Source organism: Emydura macquarii, unplaced genomic scaffold, assembly GCF_026122565.2.
Source record: "Emydura macquarii macquarii isolate MOO-44397 ecotype Brisbane River unplaced genomic scaffold, CSIRO-AGI_Emac_v2 contig_3692, whole genome shotgun sequence".
Taxonomy (NCBI): Eukaryota; Metazoa; Chordata; order Testudines; family Chelidae; genus Emydura; species Emydura macquarii.
The window spans coordinates 6,952,453-6,969,396 of record NW_027133829.1 but is presented as its reverse complement, the minus strand read 5'-3'; the positions used below and the strand labels follow the sequence as shown (position 1 = coordinate 6,969,396).

The following is a 16,944-nucleotide window of genomic DNA, read 5'->3' as shown; positions in this document are numbered from 1 at the left end:
TCTGGTAATAGAATATTTTTCACAGATTTCTTGAAATTGGCTGTTTAGTTTCTGTGAAGCACTGAACCTTTTTCATGAACTCCATGGGGAGGCAAAAACCTCTAAAGATTCCTTGGAAGCTTCAAACAAGCGAGCCTGAGCTGGCTCTGTACAGAAATAACGAAATTAGCTGAGTGTTATCACCTGGCAACTTCCTGCCTTATCTTGCAGATTCACCATCCTCGTTATTGCTCCTGCAGATGTCCAGAATTGTAAAGTCATAGAAATTAGAGCTTGAAGAGACCTATAAAACCATTCCCTGGCAAGATGGTTCCTTACCGCATGTTCCCCTGTGCTTTTTCCAAACCTAATTTGAAATGCACCGAGCAATGGGGCTTCTGCCACATCCTTTGAGAGACGGTACCACAGTCTAACACTGTTAAGAGAATGGCTCCTGATATTCAGCCCCAGAGGGTAATGTCCTATTTTCTATATGCTAGTTCCTGTTACAGCTCTGACTGCAGTTAATACTATTATACATACAATGGGTCCGATTTGACATTGGCTTGCCACATATGAAATAAGGAAGAAAGGAGAGCAGCAGAATACGGACCCTGGAATTTAGAAAAGCAGACTTTGACTCCCTCAGTGAACTGATGGGCAGGATTCCCTGGGAGGCTAATATGAGGGGGAAAGGAGCCCAAGAGAGCTGGATGTATTTTAAAGAAATCTTACTGAGGGTGCAGGAACAAACCATCCTGATACGCAGAAAGAACAGCAAATATGGCAGGTGCCCAGCTTGGCTTAACAGAGAAATCTTCATTGAGCTTAAACACAAAAAGGAGGCTTACAAAAAGTGGAAGCTTGGACAGATGACTAGGAAGGAGTATAAAAATACGGTTCGAGCAGGCAGGGGTGAAATCAGGAATGCCAGAGCAATACTGGGGTTGCAACTATCAAGGGACGTGAAGGTAACAAAAAGAGTTTCTACAGGTATGTTAGCAAAAAGAAGAAAGTCAGGGAAAGGGTCGGCCCCTTACAGAATGGGGGAGGCAACCTAGTGAAAGATGATATGGAAAAAGCTCAATGCTTTTTTTGCCTCTGTCTTCACAGATGAGGTCAGCTCCCAGACTACTGCACTGGGCAGCGCAGAATGGGGAGGAGTTGAGCAGACCTCAGTGGTGAAAGAACAGGTCCAGGACTATTTAGAAAAGCTGGACATGCACAAGTTCATGGAGCCAGATGCAATGCATCTGAGGGTGCCGAAGGAGTTGGCTGTTGTGATTAGAAAGCCATTGGCCATTATCTTTGAAAACACGTCACGGTCAGGGGAGGTCCTAGAGATGATTGGAAAAAAGAAAATACAGTGCTCGTCTTCCAAAAAGGGAAGGAGGAGGATCTGGGGAACTACAGACCAGCCAACCTCACCTCAGTCACCGGAAAAATCATGAAGTAGGTCCTCAAAGAATCCATTTTGAGGCACTTGGAGGAGAGGAAGGAGATCAGGAGCAGTCAGCATGGATTAAGAAAGGGCAAGTCATGCCTGACCAACCTGATTGCCTTCTATGATGAGATGACTGGCTCTGTGGATGAGTGGAAAGCAGTGGACGTGATATATCTTGACTTTAGCAAAGCTTTTGATATGGTCTTCCACAGCATTCTTGCCAGCAAGTTAAAGAAGTATGGGTTGGATGAATGGAGAAAGCTGGCTAGATTGTCAGGCTCAACGAGTAGCGATCAACGGCTCGATGTCTAGTTGGCAGCTGGTATCAGGTGGAGTGCCACAGGAGTTGGTCCTGAGGCCGGTTTTGTTCAATACCTTCGTTAATGATCTGGAGGATGGGGTGGATTACACCCTCAGCAAGTTTGCAGATGACGCTAACCTGGGGGAAGCTGTAGATATGCTGGAGGGTAGGGATAGGATACAGAGTGACCTAGACAAATTGGAGGATTGGGCCAAAAGAAATCTGGTGAGGTTCAACAAGGACAAGTGCAGAGTCCTGTAACTAGGACAGAAGAATCCCATGCACAGCTACAAACTGGGGACCGACCGGCTAGCCAGCAGTTCTGCAGAAAAGGACCCGGGGATTATCGTGGACAATGAAGGTGGATATGAGTCAACAGTGTGCCCTTGTTGCCAAGAAAGCTAATGATTGCATTAGTAGGAGCATTGCCAGCAGATCGAGGGACATGATTATTCCCCTCTATAGAGTACTGGTGAGGCCACATTTGGAGTATTGTGTCGAGAAAGGATGTGGACAAATTGGAGAGAGTCCAGCGAAGGGCAACGAAAATGATTAGAGTGCTGTGGAACATGACTTATGAGGAGAGGCTGAGGGAATTGGACTGAGTTAGTCTGCAGAAGAAAAGAGTGAGGGGGAATTTGATAGCGGCCTTCGACTACCTGAAGGGGGGTCCAAAAAGGGTGGAGCTAGGTTGTTCTCAGTGGTGGCAGCTGACAGAACAAGGAACAATGGTCTCAAGTTGCAATGGGGGAAGTCTAGGTTGGATATTAGGAAAATCTTTTTCACTAGGAGGGTGGTGAAGCACTGGAATGGGTAATTTAGGGAGGTGGTGGAATCTTCATCCTTAGAGGTTTTTAAGGTGCGTCTTGACAAAGCCCTGGCTGGGATGATTTAGTTGGGATTGGTCCTGCTTTGAGAAGGGGGTTGGACTAGATACCTCCTGAAGTCCCTTCCAACCCTAATCTTCTATGATTCTATGAAGTGCTTTGCACTTATGCAAAACATGCTACTAAATCAAAATGGTAGCACTGTACATCCACACTGCAGATGTGTAAATGGTAACACAAGGTGCAAGGTGGTGGAGAAAGAGGCCCAGTTTGTGTTAGGGTTGGATGTTACAGTAAGATCTGTATAGTCTGACATCGTGGGAAGTGTTTGCATTAGCATGCTGAGCTGCTTCCCCCATGTCTGACTCTGTCTACGTGTCTGTTCTGTACCTTGGTTGGATTAGACAGACATGCTGTCTGTTTCATACCACTTGCATATACCTAAGTGGTTATTCACTTCTGGGGCAGAAAACTGTTAAAATTTCAGCAGACTAATTGGCAACATCCATTAATTCGATTCGTGGTGTCTGTAAGAATGGGATATGTTTCTCCCCTCTGCATATTGTTATAGTTTAAATGTGCGTTGTTCTTTTTCTTTCTAGTACTAATCTACTGCAAAACATCTTTCTGAGTAGTCCTCATCCAGTCCTCCTGTCTCTTTCCATTAGCGGTGATTATTTCTTCCGCTTTAACATATATGCCTACAATGGCTGGGTTTCTGAAGCTGCATCTTGTTGAAGTTTTATTCCCCTTTTTGCACTTTACTTCTTTTGAGACTAGAACTGTGCCAAGGAACCTCAACAGTTCAGATACCAGGCAGATAACTGGCAAAACTCACCTGGCACCTGATTCCTAACCAGGTGGGTCACTGAGGTTTGCTGGCCGGGGCCCCAGTTCCAAGCGCTCATAGCCTGATTTACAGAACTGATGCAATCGTAGGTGGAGTTTGCTTTTGACTTCTGATGAGTTTCAGCTGACCCTGAAATACAAGTGAAACTTAAGGGCAGAGCAGATTCCTAGAGATTGCAGTTGGAGGAAATATTCACACAAACCCCTGCACAGTGAAAGTGGTGAGATGTATGCTGCTCTGTGTTAGATCTTTCCTTGTGGATTCAGAAGTGGAAAGGGCATCGTTCCAATCTCTGTTCCCCTTTCTTCCATGTGTCTGCTTGACTGACCTTTTAGCTGCCTCTGTGCTTTCCTAGCCAAGTCTTACCTGAGAAAACATTCTCTGGTGAGACCCTTTTCAGTTAACTAGCAGGCAAAACAAATAAGGCGGGAGGCTGACCTTAGAGAAGTTCACCTTGAGTTTCTAAACACAAAGTTTGGCCAAACTAATGACAAATCCCCTAGCATATTTGAGTGCTGTGGATTACCTGCGTACAAGGCCCTCTCACTGTATTTTGTGACATGACGTCTGCAGAATAATAACTCTCAAAAGTTTGGATTCAGAATGTGCTTGTGTCCTCACCTGAACTGCTTGCCCAACCCCTCTAACTACCTAACAACTGAAGAAGGCTAGCGAGGAACAGGATTTCCCATCTCCTTCGTTCTCCACTATTAGCGGGTGCTGTCTTGTTCTGAAGTCCAGAAGGCATTAGCTATGAGCATGGTTGCTCAACCTTGCTTCTTTCAAACCTTATTGTATGCCTTCAAAACTTATAGTATGGCCAGCAATCTAGTAGCTGCACTGTAGCACTGGCATTTGAGGAGTCCTTGGTTCTGTTCTTGACTCTGACTCATTGTATCACTTAACCCTAATGTGCCTCATGTCTGTAAAATGGGTATAATGATCCATACCACATTGATCATTTCCATGGCATTTCCCTTGTTGGGCATGTGGACTTTTAAGTAGATGTGGGCCAAGAAGGCAAGTTTATCTCAGGCACCTTTGAGGATCCGGTTCTCCGTTTTTTCATTCCTTGTGTCACATATATAACTCGTTTCCCATTCTGGTCTGAGCCATGTTGTACATAGCTCTGAGCAGGGTTCATTTCAAAACTTCTTGCAAAAGTATAGAGGAAAGTGTGAAACTATGAGATTTAACTGTCGTGGCCAACCCGCACTCCCCGTCGCTTCAGGCCAGGGTTGAAACGTTAGCAGAATAACCTAATAAATGTGCATCCAAGCAGAGTGCTCTGCCCTCTAGATACAGATAGGGAGATGGCTTTGGGTACTATCAGTCCTTCAGCCGTCAAAAACACTTAATTCAATACCCAAAGGATACTGCAGGGGAGTGAAGACTCTGGAAAGCCAAGAGCTGTCAAGGTTGAAAGGAAAAAAGCAACCACCACGTCCTTTCTAATGGGATTTTGAGTCAGTTTGAGTTATTAATTGGATAATAATCCTGATCCAGTTGCAATACTAGCTGCGGGCTCCCAGTTCTGAAGCCTGCATCAGCAGCAGTCAGGGGCCAGGTAAGCTGGAATGTGACCTTTACCATCACTTCTGGGTGCAATGTCTTTCCCCAGCTCTTTCTCAGATGGGTTGCAATAAATGAGCAAAGAAGGGTAGGCCGACGAGCCCTGGTGTAAGTGCCCCTCTGAGATTATAGGGCATGCATGCACTGCTGGCTCCTAACCTGTGGCACCAATTTTGTGGAGACCATTTTGTGGAAATACCAGTCCTCATGAATGGGTAGCATTGCAAAGCCCTAACAGTTGCTTTGCCGTTGGGAACATACATCGGGAAAATAGTGAAATGGTACTGACCGAGAAGCTTTGTAATCTTTTGCTGTGATCAGTGGTTTTGAGGAAAGAAGAGGGCTTGGGTTGGGGTAGGTGGATAAGGATGATGTGTATCTGGATTCCCCATGGGAGCTCTGCATTCCAGTTCAGTTTCACTTACCCTCTTACAGACACTGGACGGGGGTCTCACAACTTCTGGGTTGCATGATATCGCTTTGTGAGCATTTCAGTTTGCAGTATGGCATTTAAGCGATGGATACATAATTGGGAGAAGCGGTACCTACAGCTGGTTTTTGTTTGTATGAATAGAACCATCAGAGATGTCAAAACTAATGAAAGAATCAACCTGATCACGTACAGTAGCAAATCAACAGGAGATTGACATGTTTCAGAAGACTTTGGCGTGGTCTACAGTGGTCTACACTGCTGCCAGCCATCGCTGGGAGATATGCAAACTGTGTAAAGTAGCTTGCGTATCTCTCATCGACGTACTTGAATTGACGTACTGCAGCGTCTTCCCGGCACTGCGTCGATGGGAGATGCCCTTCTGTCAATGCAGCTGTACTCCCTTCAGGGAGGTGGATTACCAGCATTGACTGGAGAGTCCATCTGGGATCGATCGCTGTGGAGCCTGCGTTGTAGACAGACCCTTGTTCTTCTCCGGCACTAGTGTAATATGCGTTATAACTCTGCTAGTGGAGCTCCCCAGGTATCGAGTGGGTGTAATCAGAGTCAAGGTTTAGGAATGATCAGATTCTGCTAATTCTGGTTTTATCCATTTAAAATAAATAAGATTCTAGCGGGCTTACAAAAATTATTCCTGTGTTTTCTGTAGGGAGATCAGTGTCATAGGGTGAACTGGCCCTTGAAAGGAGTGGGGCTCAGTCAGCTGCATCTGGGTCAGGGCAGCCTGAGTTCACTCAGGGAAAATCTCGGAGGAGCAGGAGGGCTGTGTGAATGGAAAGACTCCTCTTAGCTCCCAGGCTGAGAGCCTGGGGGTGCAGCAACCAGCTAAGAAAGCTTACGTTCAAGGAGGAGGCCAGCTGGGAAGCGGGAAGGTGACAGCTCTGCAGACTTTCCAGGCAATGGCCAGGGAGAGTGACCTGTGGGAGGCAGGAAGTTGTTGGGTGAGAAACTCTGATAAAGGATTGTGAGCCTGGAGGAAGAGCTGTAATCAAGGGGAAACTGAGGCAGGACCTGATGCCAGATTGGGTAAATGTGGATACAGTCTGTAATACCTGGGATAAAGGTGTATCACACAGGTGTATTGGTAAGAGCATTATCTTTATTTCCTGGCCTTTGCAACATGCATAGGGAAGGGATACCGAAGCTTACTGCCCTCTGTCGTGTGAAAGGGGGCTGTATCCACTGACTCCTGCTACAGTAGCTTTTCACCTCAATGCCCCAGATCAAATCTGAGATGTTCTTGCAAACCTATGTGAAATTACCTTTTGAATGCTGTATATAGCACAATCATCAGTTCTTAGGGCCGGATCCTCAGCTACGGTAAGTCAGTGTAACGCCACTGAAGCAAATGGAGCTTCACAAGACTTGTACCAGCTGAGGATCTGGCCTTTCATCGTCTAGAAGGGGTTTGAGTCTGATTGCTTATGACTTGGCCAACTCAACCAGAAGCAGATTTCATACCAAAAAACTACGATACAAAAACACCAAGATAGTTAAGTGAAAAGTTCCAGAGAGGTAGCCGTTTTGGTCTGTATACAGCAAAAACAACGAGAGTCCTATTGCACTTTAAAGACTAACAAATTTCTGCAGGCAAAGCTTTCGTGGGCTGCAACCTTATGCCTGCAGAAATTTGTTAGTCTTTAAAGTGCGACAGGACTCGGTTGTTTTTTTTATAGTTAAGTGAAGCAGTCAGCGGTCAGGAAGTGACAACGCCAAGATTGCATGTACCAGCTAGAGCTGGAGAGGAAGGTGCAGAAAAGTTTTTGAAAGTTCTTTGTTGAAGTCTTGACAAATTTCAACCACTCTATAAGTTGGTCAATCCCCCACCCCACATTTTTTGCAACCCTCCTCCCAAAACCAAACATTTTTTGGTTAAAATTTCAAAAATTTCCCACCATCTCTAGCCCCTGTGTGTCACATTTTGTTACAGTGCTTAATGATATGATCAGAGAGAGCTAGAATCTGATAGGTACACTTAGTGCCTTGCTTCTCAAATAGTCCTACTGAAATTAATGACATTGGTTGAGCAAACAATCAATGTGAGGAAGGTTATGGAAATATGTCCCATACCTTTTTATTTCTCTCTCCGTATATAGTTTGCTTCAAGACCACATGTTCCGACTGGAGCTAAAATTGACATGGCTGCTTTTGTTTACAAACGACAATTTCAGTGATTGCAGCTACATATTAGGTCCTGACCTAATTACTTCTGCACCCACAGCACTGATTAGCATCTAACCAGCTCTGGGAATATGTGAGTTTGTTGCCTAATTGCTCTAGCAGATCCAGCTCAAATATTGTGGTTTTTGTGGGACCCCCAGAAATATCTCATTGCAAGCAATATTTTGTTTGCCTTTTTTGGGACTCTTTTTGCTGTTAATGCCAGAAATGAGAGCAGCACAGAATTGTGATAACAGTGTTTCAGAACATTAGGGAATCATAAGTTATGGTTGTCTGTGAAGGAATCTGTTATTTACGTCTACTATACCAAATTCAGCTTCCATCAAATTAAAAGGGAACAATGACAAAAATCAGTTTCTAAACTAACCCTTGGTTAACTCCAGAGAAGCTGCTCCATAAATCACATGGTCATGTATAGATTTTTTTCTTCCCCACCAGCCATTGCTAGCTCTAAATGTTCATTGCCAAGCAATTCTTATTGGCCAAAAGACTAATAATAATAGTTCTGTTCCAGGCTTGAGTCTGTGTCTGCCAGGAGGAAAGCTGTTTTTGTAATCTGCCTTGCAAAACATTTACAGGGGATAAAATAACACACATGCACATCTTGACCTCGAGTGCTTGGACTTTAACTCAATGGGAGTCTGGGGCAGTCAGCACTGCAGGATTTTGGCGCTGGTTTGCTACAACGTTGTCACCTGCCCCAGCAATGATTTGGAGGGTAAATAATAATATCTGGCACTTACATAGTGCTTTTCATCAATAGATCTCAAAAGGCTTTACAAAGCAGGTCAGTAAGCCCGTGGGGGCAGAAACCATCTTTTTGTTCTGTGTTTGTACAACACCTAGAAGAGTGGGGTTCTGGTGTGTGACTAGGGCCCTTCGGCACTGTATAATTCAAATATTAATAATAATAATAATAATCCCCATTATACAGATGGGGAAACTGAGGGCTTGTCTACATGGGGACATCCAGGAAAATTAATCTGAATTAACTAAAGGTGTGAATTTGAAGAGGATTAGTTAACCCCCAAAGTGAATGAAACTAAACCAAATTAAGGCCAGTATAATTCAAATGAGGGTGTTCACACAAGGGTTCAAAAGAGGTTGTTTCTTTTAGCTCTAATTGTAGAGACTGGTGCTGTTATCTGTGGTGGTCTCCTGTTCACTCCCTGCTGTCAGCCATTGCATTAGCACAGACAAAATCTGAGATGTGTGGCATGGCTCTAAGGAGCCGGGTGCAGACGCTTATGGCAAACAAGGAAACTTGGAAGCAGTTAAGTGCCTGTGGTACCCACCGCACACTGCAGCAACACTGGTGTGTACCCCAAAGCACCACAAAACCATCATTACAGTGACAACAGGAGTGACTGGATGCCCATGGCTCTCGGTCCCTGTGGTCTAACCTGGAAAGGCCACGAAGGGGAATGTGTCTCTTTCCCAGTGGCTCAAAGGGGACACCCTCAAGTTGAGGCCACAAGTTTGACGACTGATTTAGAATTTTCCTAAGGTCAATGAGAGCTTTCCTGTCGATTTCAATGGGAGTCAGATCAGCTGAAGGCCAAAGCCTTGATATATGACTGAGGTCTTTCATTCTAAATCCCACCGAGGCAACTGAGATCAGCTAGGGTGTCCTTTGGGGCATCTGGCACCACAGGCCCCAGCTTAGGAGAATGTGAGGACTGCATCGGTAGCAGGCCTCTGAGCAGGAGATGCATGTTGGACGTGCGGGGGAATATCCTTGTGCTGACACAAGAGCCAGCTACAGTCTGGCAAACAAATCCGAGCGCTAGTCATTGTGCATAAAGAGTGATCCATTCGGTACGGTAAACCTCAGTGATTCGATTCAAAGGATACAACCAAGTCCCACGTTACCAGAGAGTCAGGCCCTCAGGCTGGCCATTTTGCAGTGCTCGACTGGTGCCAGATTGCTCTAAACTCCTTTTGTCTGGCCGGTCTCCCTCGCATAGGCAGATCTTCAGGTGGGTTAGAGCCCCCGGTTGTTCCAAAGCACAGGCCCCTACCGGTGTGGCTGATGGAGAAGGAAAGAACCGAGAACGGTTGATGGATAATCTGATCCAATATTCCATAGAACAGAGATCTGCAAGGGTGAGCAAAGGGGTCTCTCCCTTACCACAGCTGGTCACAGTGAGCCTAACACACCCCCATTGCCTGCTGGAGGGATGCAGTAAAGGCTGATGGGAGGAAACTGGTGTTTCTGTGAGAATTTTTGTTAAACCCGGCACAATTTCCCAGTAACTCTGGCAGTGAGTCGGCGTTTTGGATGTCAGCCTTCTCAGTAAGCAGTTTACGACGTTCTCCCTCCTCTGCGATGCAGGACGGTGTCAGGTAGCTGTGGTGAAGCAATGGGGGTAGAAGTCAGTTGGGGTTGGTCCACACATTGCCGATTCTGGGGCATCTTTGACCATTCCAGTTCGTTTATACGCGGTAGTTCAACCACGGGCTAGCGGGCTGGATGCCAGAATTGCTGGTTGAAATTCTCTGGCCTGGGTCATGCAGCAGATTAGACTGGATGATCACACTGCTCCCTTCTGGCTTTAAGAATCTTTGAATCAGAGATTGGTCAAGCCACAATAGTCCGGTTCAAATACCTAAGAAGTCGCGGGTGCTCGGCTCCTGCATCTCGGTTTGGACCCATCCCTGCATGAAGAGGGTTTGACATAGCGGGGTCCGATTGAAGGCCCATGCAGTCTGGTGCCCTGGCCTCCAGCAGTGGCCAGCATCCTTCTGCTTCAGATGAAGGTATCGAAACCCTAAGGCGTGTAGCCAATTGTGGAGCTTTGCCTGCGAGAGGAAGGGCCTCTCTGACCTTTCTGTCATTGCTATGCTTCTATTTTTAGCATGGTAACTCAGTCAGAGCAATGTGGGTGTGTATGAAACCCCCTTGTGCTCCAAGGTGGCCTGTGATAATGGGGCGATCGCAGCTGCTGTGGCATTGCCAGCCCCCTCCAAACAGAGTCACAGCTTTTAATCTCATGGGCTGCTTTCTCTTTCCTTCTCTTCCCTAGGTCCGTGACGGGTTTGGATAAGGAGCCTGACCTCGTGCACATGGAAGCACGGACAGCGGATGGACGTGAGTGCTTGAGCCCAATGCTAATAAAATCAGCCCTGAGCAAGGAAAGGGGTGGGAACTGAATTCCACTCGCTTCATTTTGACTCTCAATTTACATTTTAATCGATAGGGAAGATGTGGATCATTGGGCTTGATTTTCAACACACTCAGATCCTTAGACCCTGGGGGGGAACCCGTGGTATAGAACTCATTCCTGCAGAGAAGGGGCAGAACGGGAAGCCAAGGATGAAATCCAGTGGGGTGAGGAAAAACTACTTCAGCTCCCAATTCAGCTAGGCAGGGACTGTGTCACTATCAATTACGTTACAGGAATAATATAGGGCAAGGTTCACCGGCTTCCTGCTGTATGGCTTCTTTGCATCTGCAGAATTGCACAAAGCCGCTGGAATGTGTCAGCGGATCTGGCTGGTAATGGATCACAGCATATTAGAAATTGCTTATAATCATGCTTGTCTTTGAGAACTGGACCTCCACATAAATTCTCAAAGGAACAGCCCCCCACCCTCCGACCCACACAAACAGTCAGTGGTTCTTTCCAGTTTGTGCAGTACGGGGTGGTGTTGGTGGGCACTTCTTTCCCCAGCCTCAGCAGGTGCAAAACTGTCACTCTGACTGAAATAGAAAAAAAAAAATAATCACTTACCTCCGTCAATGAAATGCAGCCAGCCACTTCTGGCGTGAAATGGATTCTTAAGTAATTAATTGCTAACCAGGTGGATAGGATGTATTGCAAACAAGTAGTTACATTTCCGTAGCATTTTTCCTTTCCTAAGGATCTCCCAAATGCTTTGCAATTCGGCTACAAGATCACAGCGCTGCAATGCAACCACCTCTGGGTTGGAGAGTGGCAGCTGCATACCAACTCAGCGCAACACAATGCAACAGTACAGGGGTTTTCAACCTTTTTTAGAAACTGTACCCCTACGGTCTCAAGGCTTCACCTGAAGTACCGCTTCCTGGTTTTCACTCTACCTGATTTTACCACGCTTGGAATAAAATGCACAATGGCCTAAAATTAACACTTGTTCTTCGTGTATTTAATACATAATTTACATCACAACAGAGCTGACACGATTACGTTAGGACAGAATTCCAAACAGTAGTTCTTAAAGCTCTTAATTACAACTTTGGATGCACATGTATCCTGCAGTGTGTTGGCTGGTCTCACAGTCCCTGATTATTATTGTGTGAGTGTTGTAGAGATAATACATTATCTATTTTATTTTTTTTTTACTTTTGCATTTCTGAGTCTTCTTGTGCAGAGTTATCCCTAGGGGAGCGTGGGGCCTGGGGCTAAGTGCACTGTGTGGGCCCCTGCCCGGCTCCAGTGGCATACTCTGGGTCTCCGGCACCCAGGGGCCAAGCCTGCATTTGGGCACCCCACCCAGGCTTTACATGCCCACACGTGCAGGGCAGGAGGGGTCTCTGGCTCTCACAAGATGGCGCCACACCCCAGCTGACGGGAGAAGTGGGGGTCTGTACCTGCTGGGAGGGGAGAACATGTCACTTTACACAGAACACTGCTCCTGTGCAGCTGGTGCTGGCTCAGACAGGGTGGCTCACCCCCCGGCCTGAGGGGGGGCGCCCGGTTGGGAGCCTCTTGCGCGCCCCGTCCCCACTGTGCATCGTGACCTGGCACCCCCCAGCAGGCCGCCACCCCGAGGCCCCCTTGGTAGGCAACTGCCCAGCTCCTGCCCGGTTTGGTGCGCAGCCGGGAGGCGGGCTGCAGTCGCCCGATCCTGTTGCGTCCCCCCTGCGGTACTCTGAAGTACCCCCCCGGGTACGCATGCCCCCGGTATGAAAACCTCTGCAGCAGTCGAATGCTGTGTCCCTTTGGAAATACAGGGGGATCAGAAAGGCAGATGCATGGGACGGTGTGTGCCGCTCCTTTTTGGGACAGCCGGGAGCTCACACCCACAACAGTTCGGGGGCAATCAAAGAGGCTCCCTGCTGCACCCTCGGGCTGGCACTGAAACCGGAGCAGGAAGCTGGCCAGGGGACTAGAAGCTGTGTAGGCTGCAGTGCGTGTACAAGGCTCCAGGCGTCTCGCTTAACCAGGCTTAGAGGCTTTGTCTGTGAGCTTTTCAGTTTGGGAGCCCTGAACCAGGGTCCTGAATGAGGACTTTACGAATTCTTGTTCCAGTGAAACAGAGAGATTGGTTGGTCTTTAAGATGCCACAGGACTCTCGCTGTTTTGCTAAAAACAGACTCTGGACTTGTTACAGTTGTTCTTTTCGACTTCCCCTGCTCCAGATCCTTCTGCAGTCAACTTACTGACACCCCAACTGGGGAAATTAAGGTGGACACGCCTGCAGTGCCCACCCCCCCACCGCCACAGGGGGGAACGTGGGGATAGCGCATCCCTTTTACAGCAATTACTGCGGTGTGGTGGACGGGGAATTCCAGCCTCCTAGGTCCACTCAGAGAGGGTCCCTCTGGAGGAGGTTGATTCGGACAGGGTTTTTCTGGGGAGTGGGGGGTTCAGTTTCGTTGGCCGCAGACCCTGTTACATTTGAACATGCTACATTATCGGCCTCGTTCTGTTTGAATCCCATGGTGGCACCCCTGCGTGGTCTCCTTAAGGCTGCACTTCTTCTAAAACCTCTCGAGGGCATTGCCCTGCCCTTCAGCAGGGAGAGCGGTACGATCCCCTTCTGAATAACGAACGATGCCTTGAAAGCTCCACGCCAACAGTTGCCTGTTCGGAGGAATACAGTCAAACGGGGCAGCACACTGCTGACGCAACCAGTTTACCTCCTGAGTGCAATGCTGCTGTGTATCTTCTGTTGCGCACACAGACAGACGTGGGGACGGGGAGGGGAATCAAACTGCTGGTGGAGCATGGATTCAAACTCCCTCTAAATTTGCCCACCCAGCTATTTGGACACCACGTGCTGGAAGTAGAGGTCCTCGTTACTCTGTTGTGCTGCAGACAGCGCTCTTCCTCCGGGTTTTGCTTGCTTGCTTTATTTGTAATGTATAAATTCAGCATTTTGAGCTTGGCCGTCGATGGTATCGAATGCTCTCCGGCGAGACAGGCTTGAACAGCAGAGCCAGCAAAATGGGGCCATTGCAAGCGGCAGTCCCCAAGGAATGCAGGCGTTATCAGGAGATAATGGGTTATGATGAGAGTTCTTCTCGTGTGTCCCAGCAGGGGATGGTGTAGAAGGTTATCCCAAAGCCACATTCTCCCCCAGCGGAGCCCGTTACAGAGGAACCTGTGTTGCTGTGAGTGTGATTTTTAATGTTAGCTTGTGTTTTTAATAGCCATTGGCTTGCCAGCAGTTGCACTCCAAGGAAACAATAAAATCCCCATGTAGACTACATGGCAGATGCTCTGTTGGTCTGAGCAGGCTTAGCTCCACTTCTCCTGGGATGTCTGGGCGACATTCTCTGTCCTGTCTTATGCAGAAGGCAGGTTGGGTGAGCCCTTCTGTGAAGACACTGGAGCGACACTGATTTGCACTAGCTGCTGATCTGATCCCAGAGCGACAATCGAGTTAGTGAAAATACCGTCGTGCGCGGACCCAGTTACAGCCTGGTGAAATGCGCAGTGCGGATGGGCATGGGTCTGGGAACGTGGCTAAGATCTCCTGCATTCTACACATGGACATGAGTCGGGAGACATCTACTGTGATGGAGATGGGAGACCTAGGGTCTGTCCATGGCTCTGCCACTGATCAATGTGTGATCTGGGGCAAGACATCTTCTTGCTGTTTCCCCTCCCCCCTGTTGTCTCTCTTGTCTATCACAGTGTTCAGTCTCTAAATACTTGTGAGGTTTGGTAAACGATGGGCCTGGTTGACGCCAAGTCTTCCCACCTCTAGAGCGCCATGCAAGAGCGCTCTCTCTGTGGAGGCCTTTGCACAGCTGTTGTAGTTCTGAAAGAGAAACCCTTAGGAGCTGTGATGTGTATTACCATAGTGCCCAGGGATCCAAGTCACAGATCAGGATCCCTTTGTGCTAGGCACAGTACAAATATAGAATGAAAAGACAATCCCTGCCTCAAGGAGTTTGAGCAGGGTGGGGTGATGAGTTTAGGCATGAGCTGTATGTCTTTCTATGGGACCCAGGTCCTGCTAGACATGCTGACGGAGAGGCAGACATAGGCCATGGTGAAATTCAGGCAGGGTACTTATGGAACTTGCTGAAGCGATCTCGGAACCGTTTGCAATTATTTTGAAGAACTCACGGAGAACAGGTGAGTCCCAGAGAACTGGGGAAGGGCAATCATAGCACCTGTCCTTAAGAAGGGAAACAAAGAGGACCCCGGGGAATTACAGACCGGTCAACATAACTTTGTACTTGGAAAGATACTGGAACAAATTATTAAACAATCAATGTGTAAGCACCTAGAGGATAATAGGATTATAAGTAATAGCCAGGATGGATTTGTCAGGAACGAATCATGTCAAAGCAACCTAATTTTCTTCTTCGACAGGGTTACTGGGTTAGCGGGTAGGGAAAGAAGTGGACTTGATATATCTTGATTTTAGTAAGATTTTTGACATAGTCCCACATGACATTCTTATAAGCAAACTAGGGAAATGTGGTCTAGATGAAATTACTGTAAAGTGGGTGCGAATGTGGTTGAAAGACCGTAGTCAAAGAGTAGTTATCAATGGTTTGCTGTCAAACTGGAGGGACGTATTTACTGGGATGCTGCAGGGATCTGTCCTGAGTCAAGCACTACTCAGTATTTTCATTAATGACGTGGATAATGGAATGGAGAGTGTGCTTACGAAATTTGCAGATGACACCAAACTGGGAGGGGCCTGCTAGCACTTTGGAGGACAGGATTAGAATTCAGAATGGCTTTGACAGATTGAAGAACTGGTCAGCGAGATGACATTCAATAAAGTCAAGTGCAGTGTACTACCCGTAGGAAGGAAGAATCAAAAGCAGAGCTACAAAATGGGGAAGAAGTGGCTAGGCGATAGTGCTGCTGAAAAAGGATCTGGGGCTTATGGTGGATCACAAATTGAATATGAGTAAACAATGGGATTGTGATGCGGTATCCACTTCACATAAGCCCTGAGTGGGTTAATATGGGCCAGAAGGGGCCAATTAACCTTGCTTGCTGCACCTGGAGGAATACCAGGCCTTGATAAGCACTAATGGCTGATGAAGCCAAGCTGGGGGAAGATTATAAGCCAGGAAGTGAGATCAGGAAAAGGCTGCAGGGAGGGGGTGTGCAGTCAGTCCCTAGAGAGAAAGGGAGTTGGCTGGGGACAAGGAGGAGAGCGAGCCCTGGGGTCCTGCCCTGGGCTAAGGGGGGTTTACAAGAGGCCGAGCGGGGTGAAGTAGCCACAAGGAGCAGAGGATGCTCCAGTGGTAAAACCCAGAAATAGGCAAGGAGATAGAGGGGTGGGGTAGGAAGGTGCCCAAGGAAACAGCAACAGGATCTGACACTGGGCAGACGTAGGTTCTTAGTCACAAGGTCACTGGGCTGGAACCTGGAGTAGCAGACAGGCCTGGGTTCCCCTGGCAGCCACTTGTGAGGTGGCCTGGGACCTGGAGTCGGGACCGAATATTGCTTGAGTTGGCATATGGACAGCTTGTCCAGTGGGACTAAACGGTGGCCTGGCCGCAGGGCCAAATTCCCAGAAGAAGGACCCTTATGGAGCAAGCAATAGGCAGAAAGGGTCGCCCACTACAGCGAGACCTAAACACCAGGAGGCGTGTGAGCAGGGAGTGGGAACTCTGTTACAAAGGTATGGTTGCAAAGAAGGCTAGCGTCGTTCTGGGGTGTATTAACATGCGTGGGGCGACCTGGCAGTACTCACAAGGCAGGTCTGCCGCACCAGCCTTGAAGAGGACGCAATATATTTCCCTCCCTCCGTGTCCAGCCAATTCTTCTCCTTGTGCTGCTGTGCAGGGTCTGTCCCATTATTTTGGCAATGGCCCAGCTGAGCCAAGGGGGCCCTGCTGGGGAAATGTGTTGTGGGTGCATTGCCGACATGCAATAAAGCAGGACCTGTCAGCTATCCCAAGAGCATAATAATTTCTAACCAACTGCTGGAGTACAGTGCATGGCGGCACCTTGTTGACCGCACAGACGGTTCAGTGCTGCCCCTGAGGCCTCCTGAACGGATGCTCCCCTTTCTGATGGGTTGGTTTGGGAATATATTTTTTTAGTAAAGCAATTCTGCTGCCTGCTAGTATCGTGCAGACAGTGATGGGGAGCAGGTGTTGCAATAGATACAGATAGTAAGGTGCTGATGAGGCTTTTCCAAAATACGTCAGGA

General features: G+C 47.7%; 1 protein-coding gene across 1 annotated transcript in view; it reads left to right on the top strand.

The window, feature by feature from the left end:
* The window catches only part of SORCS3 (sortilin related VPS10 domain containing receptor 3), a 429,816-nt gene that overhangs the window by 302,541 nt on the left and 110,331 nt on the right, over positions 1-16,944 (top strand). The window contains exon 6 of the mRNA XM_067537027.1: positions 10,632-10,696. Coding sequence (XP_067393128.1) covers positions 10,632-10,696 — 65 coding nt within the window. The remainder of the gene's footprint in view (positions 1-10,631; positions 10,697-16,944) is intronic.